Below are 6,774 nucleotides of genomic sequence, written 5' to 3'. Positions count from 1 at the left end.
ATTTGTACTAATTTTTAAATTACGTATAATTTGGTAATATTGTTGGCATATACATAACTTCGCTCATTATTTTTTTTTTCGTGTCTCAAGAAAGATTTAATAATTTGATCCAAATCAGCGAGGGATCCATGGCAGGGGAATCGGAAATGCTGAATTCGGCTTGAAATAAATATATTTGAGCTTGAGTTCGATTCGAAACTCAAATTTAAATTTTGTGTTCGATTTCGATTCGAATAAATGTTCGGATTCGAGTTCGGCTCGAAAGACTCGAAATTTTTTTATTTAATAAATTTATGTTATATTAATAAATATCAAGGTTCGTGATAGGCTTGCGAACTATCGAAAAATATAATTTTGAGCTCAAATTCGGCTTGAAAAAAGTTTAAACATGTTCGAATTCGACTTGAATTCAATAAACTCAAATATCAATCAAATATTTTTTGAATCAAATTAAAAAGTTCGTAAATCAGTTCGTTTTGTTTACGTCCACCACAATCGTTCACATTTCTAAAATATATAAATGTTTAAATATTTTGTTTGTTAAATTTTTAGAATAATGTATGTTTATTAAATAATTAAAATATTGAGTTATTACAAGTTTACGACGATCGATGTACACATCAAATTTTGTTATTTAGAAAATATCCTCAATAAACAAAGACCTAATAATAGACCGTGTTTCGTCAACGAGCATCATTGACTTGGTCGTTGTGTCTTAATCTGCGCGCATATTTTGTTCATTCCTGCACATGTTACAATTTTTAGCACATACAAATCCATCCTAACCCTAAATGTTTTCATTATGCAGGTGCAATCGCCATGGTACCTGCTGTTATAGCCAGGACTGAGCAATTGCTGTTGGAGGGGGAAGGAGCTCCTATGACCAAATGGGAGTCACAAATGAGGGAAATGCTTCAGAATCTTCTTTCAGACGTCCGAATCAAATGGAGATTGGAGCTCAAATACCAGGTGCTTGTGGGGGAGAATACCTTTGCCTATAGCCGTCACCGGCCGTATCTTGAGGGGAAAGAATTTGGATTAATGGAAGCGGGTGCTTGAAAGACTACAGGAAGCCTGTGATATAGTAATGAGTGTCCTTTGTTTAAGCTGCAATCACTTACCATTACATTTGAAGCCTTGTTTTCTTTATCCAAGTGATGCCAGTGGAGAAACTATTACCATTGTGGATGGCTGAAGGGCTTATACCAAAATAAAATTTGCATGGAAACTGAAGAACGGATGTTGCCTGAGGAATATTTGAAGAAACTTATTTTCACAAGCCTGGTTATAGCTGAAACTAAGAACGAGTCAGCTATTAGAAGTTTTAGATCCCGTCAGCTCCAGGGTTTAATGCATTTTACGTGCATGTCACATTGAGGCGAAGGAAAACTTTTTCCATGTCACCAATTCAAGTTGTGAAGCAGAGATATCATCTTCGGTACATCGAGTTGTCATATATTTAAACTTTGAATTATCTGAACTTAACAACATGAGAGTCCTCAATTAAATTGAGACGCTCGGAGCTTTTAAATTTGAGGCTTTTGGAGGATTGGGATAGTGGAGAAAGGTGCAATGGCAAGTCTTTCTCTTTTGGTGATCAAGGGCTGCAACAAATTAGCAATGGCCCCTATTGAATTGATGAATACGAGAACTCTGAATGAATTAAATACTATATAATTGTATCGATGCATAAAAACTTCGAAGGAACTATTGGGATCACCTTCCAACTAACTAGTGACCATTTTTTGGACGTAGGATGATGACAATTGAGGATTAAATAAACCGTTTGAACCAATGTAAGAAACACAACCACAGTAGGAAGTATCTTAAGCCTTCCCTGCCATTCGGGGCCAGAGTAATCAGTGATTTGGAGCTTCACAAAGTAGAGATGCTTGGTAACAACGTCCTCGCATCCGAGCCTTCTCAATATTCCGCGCAACTTGTCTCTATTTTGTTGAGTTCCAAGAATAATCCTTTCCTTGGCAAGAAGCTGGACGTCTTTCGGTGTGCGGATAATTTCGCTCATAAACTGAATGCAAGCTCTCGTTGATGTTTTTCTATCGGAGGTTGATTCATCTCATAAAATTTTAAGTCTTGGGGTACAATCTCCGCATCAACTGTGACTTTTATGTGAGGCAAGTAGAGACGAGCGCCGAAAAAGCTTTCTTGAAGTAAATTCCTCTGCACCCCACGTTTCGACCATCCTTGCTAATTTTCTGTTTGATTTTGATACCTTTCTGTCTCAACTTGGTAGCTTTCAGAATTCTTCTTTGATCATCTACAGCAGCGCTAGTGTTCCACACCCATTGGCTTGTAAATCAAAATCATCGTCATCATCTGATTCATCCCGTTCAGGTTTAGGACCAAGAACTAGGTCTCGGATGGCCTGGATCACATCGCAAGGGCGGTGGTGCTTATCCGTGACTACTCTTCTAGAACTAATTGGAGGAAAAAGCAACCAACTTGCACCATTATCCAACGGAAATCGGACCTTTTGATCTCTCCAAGGTTATCATCGTAAGCCTCGATCACGTGCTTCGTCTTGTATTCCCCTTACTGCAGCCATGTAGGCGCTGATGACTTCCGATTCATTTTCTGGGGTCGTTCCAAGAAGATGCTGCCAGGCCTGCTTCTTGGAGGCCGACTGATCGAATGGAATATTGGTGTCATACAAGGGGCCAAATCTGACGATCTTCCAGGCTTTTCTGCCGATGATTTGACCTCATCTACTTCGTCGTTATCATCGGCAAAGGATGTAGATTGCTTTAACTGGGCAATGAATCTCCAGTTGCTTATACAATTCATCTAGAATGGTACTCTATATGTACCAAAATGGTGGCAGCTGCGGAAACGAACTTGGGTGTTGAGAATCTTGACTGGTTGGACTGACCAAGCCGGAAAGGGGTTAGACCGACGATGGTCGGATTTATTTTAGTTTTCCTTCAGCTTAATTGGACTGTGCACTGCATTGACAAGAAGCGACCATTCGTGATATTTTCTTTGTCTTTGTGCGACACGCTTCTTAAAGAAATATTGGTCCGGTCGTTTAATAATATTAATTATGAAAAACTAATAATGAATTTTAGCGTTGATTTTTTTTTTTATTGAACTTGCTTGTAATTAGTTAGAATGATTTCTTCATTAGAGCAACTATTTTGCAAATTACCATGATCTAGAATATTTATTGTTTCCGCATGAACAAGCTGTGTATATTTCAGATTTTGATATCCTATTTATTTTACAATTAGTATTCGTAATTGTCTGAAAACCAATGGGATGTAATTATATAGCTTATACACCTCGATTTCCTATCATCTCGTTCAATAACAGAATCAAAATTTATTTACTGTTCAAACCATGTAGTAGTAGTGCTGCTGTTTTGTTCTTGAATTTAAACTTGAGATATCTGTAACACAAGCCATATCAAGTACACTGATAATAATAATAGACATAGAAAAAGAGCATATCCCCAAACCCTGGTCTAACCATGTAAAAACTAGCTAAATAACCAGACGGGGGAACCTAATACACCATTCCAACTACCTTTGAACACAAAGAATTATTGAAGGAACTGCCCACCTGCAAATGCCAAAAACTTCATTGCAGGAAATAAAATAATATGGTGAACTCGATTTTCGAATTTATAATGAAGACCAATCAATCTCGTACGAAGGGTACTTCTCCAAGTAGGACATTTCCCAGTCGGGTTGCTCCTCCTCCGCAAATCTTTGAAACATCAGATCAGATACGGGTGACCCACTGGACTCGTCACTCTCCGCCGCCGAAGCTGCAACCGCCTTCTTGGTCCTGGAACTCTTTGATTTCTTGGTATCAATTTTCTTGCCTTCTGCAAGGCTCTGGCAGATGGTTTCCAGCTTGGCGTCGACGCTGGCATGGAGAGCCTGGTACTCCCCTAAATTCCCACCTATATGAGACCCACTGTGGCGAAGATGTGGAAAGTTGAGCTTCGCGAGGTCTCCTCTCAGCTTGTAAGCCGCCTTGTCATAAGCCAGCGCCGCCTCCTCCGCTGTGTCGAAGGTACCAAGCCACAACCGGGAACGGTTCTTCGGCAAACGGATCTCCGCCACCCATTTTCCCCAGTGACGTTGCCTCACTCCCCGATAAAGCTTCGTGGGCTTTGAGGGTGTGGTGCCCACTGGGTTCATAGAGACTGGACTTGAGTCATGAATCATCATATCCTGGGCCTGATATAGACCCGAAGCCATCTGGGCTTGTATTTCTTCCATTTGTGCTTCGCTTATTGGGTTGAGTCCAATAGATGGATACTGTTCGGTTAGCCCAGTTTGATAATGATGGGCCCCTGACAGCCCATTCTCTGGATAGTCAAGCTGGTCAGAGGGGAAGTAAGAATTGTAGGAATAGGAACTGGAGGTGGAATCATAGTAACAGTCGTCATTAGTTAAAGTAGAAGAATAAAAAGAAGAATTGGAAGGAAGATTTGGAGACAGAATTGAGGAAGAACTTTTCATAAAAGGTTCAAGTGCTTCCATCAACTCATCACCCCTAAAGGGCTCTCCTACGGTAGCCGCTGCTGCATTGTTCCAAAAATCCATTGCAGCTGCCATTAAATTAGTTTTTCTCTTCTTTAATATATAAAAATATTTTCTTAAATAATAAATACAATTGAACTAGACAAAAGAAGACCTGTTTCTTAGGTAAAATTAAAGAACAGGAGGTATTTTACAAACACAAGTAGATAATATGAACAAAGATTGCATTTTTTTCTTGAAAAAAATAAAATAAAGGACCCTAACGAATGAATATGCAAATTTTTTTTTTGGGGTTATTTTTCTTGAATATATGGAGGAATAAAGTGGATTTCGAAAATAGACAACCCCTTATATCCCGTGACTAAAGTATAAACCAATCTTGAGGGAACAACTAATAAGCCTCAAAAGACTATCAAACAAAAAACAAAAAAGAATAAATATCAATTACTTAAACAAAACAACATATTTTGGCTGATTAAAACGACAGAAGACCGATCAAAAGAAGCAGATCTCGCTCTGAAAACACCTGGCTTTCTTGAAAGTATTGTTCTAAGTTTGCTTAGAGTTCATTAATCTACAGGATGGAAGAACTAAAAACAAACCCATAAATCAAATCCTTGAAAAACAGATGATTTACAGAAAGGGACCAAAGACGAGGGGCGAATGAGAAGGGGGGAAATACAAAAGGTGAAGTGTGTGCAAATGAGAAGAAGAAGAAGAAGAAATGCGAAGTATATATCTCTCTCTTTTAACTCACTTTTTGCTTTTTTCTGCCGTTCGTCCCTTCGCCCGCCTCTCTTTATATAATGGTGGCACCCCATTCATTTTCACACTCAACCGCCTCGTAATTAGTGAGATGCTAAAATTTAATTGTAACCAAGATTCAAAATTAATCTACCACTTGTATCCACGTCAAAGATAAATTAATATAATTCCAAATTAATAATAAATAATTCAAAGAATATAACAATAAAATAGGGAAATTTCCAAGGATTCTAAATTAAACCTTGCTCAAATTTTGCGGTGCGTATTGCAAGAATTTGTCAGGTTGCCTTTAGCCAATGAAAGGCCAAAACGTGGCAGTTGCTTCAATTGGCAGGTGTCGTTTGAATTGAATGAAATCTTTTGCTGGTCTGTTGACTTTCGGGCAACTGAGTTCACACACACATTGCTGCCTCTCGATGTTGCTTCTCTTTTCGTTTTCAAAGAAATATTATTATTATTATTATTATTATTATTCTTATTTTTTCCCCGAGAAAACTATTGAATGCTCGTTTTCGTAAAATTATTCAAACTCACCATCAAAACATAACTACAAAAAAAATTATTATTGAGTTTCCAATGTACAAAATTTTCTGCTTTGGGATTAAGATAACGTTTAGTTCAACTTTACATAAAAAAAGTATTATCTTCGTAGTATATCAAATTATCATCATTATATTAAAAAAATATTTATTATATGAGATCAAACATATAGTTTGTATCTAAAATGAGGACAATAAATGCACCGTGATACTCACGGGAAATTTAGGGTCCGATTTCAGCAAGTGTCACTAGTCCAGACGCAGGTTTTGGAATTGTCCTGAGCCTGAATTCATGAATAAGACCTTTAGAAGGGGGCCAGGAGGGTGTCCTGGCGTAGCTCCTCCGACGCTCAAGTCAGAGACTGAGGATATAAATGTAGAGCAGTTAGGGATGCTGCTGAAAAATAGTATATATTGAATTAATTAACTGAACACTCAAACCTGGTATTTATAGGAGAATACCGGATGAGCCAGGGCAGTGGACCCATCCATGAGGTATCACACTGCTAAACAAAATTTTCTTAATCTATCAAATTAAAGACAACTTAAGCAGATAAATCTTACATAAGGCAACATTAATTTCGAGGGAGACGTATCCCCAAAAAATATTTAGCTGAAAAGATGGTAAAAGTTGAAACCTTCACGAGAACAAGCAACTATTTCGAGGAACGAATAGTTTCCAATATCGGTGGTTAAAAACAAAAAATCGTAGGCCATATAAATGACTCCCCCCCCGTTGAAGTAAAACTTTCGTGTTATGATCATTAATGTTTACTTACAAGAAATAGAACAATAAAATTAATGATTTTTGTTTGAATTGATCGAGTAGGTGATCGTTTGACCGATATTCAGAGTTCGAGATCATATTAACATCTTATTCGATGACCTTGTTCCATGCGGTTTATCTTACTAACCCGACTTACAAGCTATTCTAAAAGTTCAAGTCACATGATGTTGAA

General features: G+C 37.9%; 1 protein-coding gene across 1 annotated transcript; it reads right to left on the bottom strand.

Annotated features, from left to right (window-relative positions):
- Nucleotides 1-3,428: 3,428 nt before the first annotated feature.
- On the bottom strand, nt 3,429-5,295 carry LOC142552832 (ethylene-responsive transcription factor RAP2-13-like). Its single transcript, XM_075662692.1, has one exon. It carries the CDS (start codon nt 4,584-4,586, stop codon nt 3,642-3,644), a length of 945 nt encoding a protein of 314 aa, XP_075518807.1. The 5' UTR covers nt 4,587-5,295; the 3' UTR covers nt 3,429-3,641.
- Between the last annotated feature and the right edge of the window lie 1,479 nt (nt 5,296-6,774).

This window comes from Primulina tabacum, chromosome 8 (assembly GCF_025594145.1).
Source record: "Primulina tabacum isolate GXHZ01 chromosome 8, ASM2559414v2, whole genome shotgun sequence".
NCBI lineage: Eukaryota > Viridiplantae > Streptophyta > Magnoliopsida > Lamiales > Gesneriaceae > Primulina > Primulina tabacum.
This window is presented reverse-complemented; position numbering and strand designations above follow the sequence as displayed.

What these genes read in the sequence shown, in the direction of transcription:
- LOC142552832 (XM_075662692.1), bottom strand. Translation starts at nt 4,586, where the DNA reads ATGGCAGCTGCAATGGATTTTTGGAACAATGCAGCAGCGGCTACCGTA.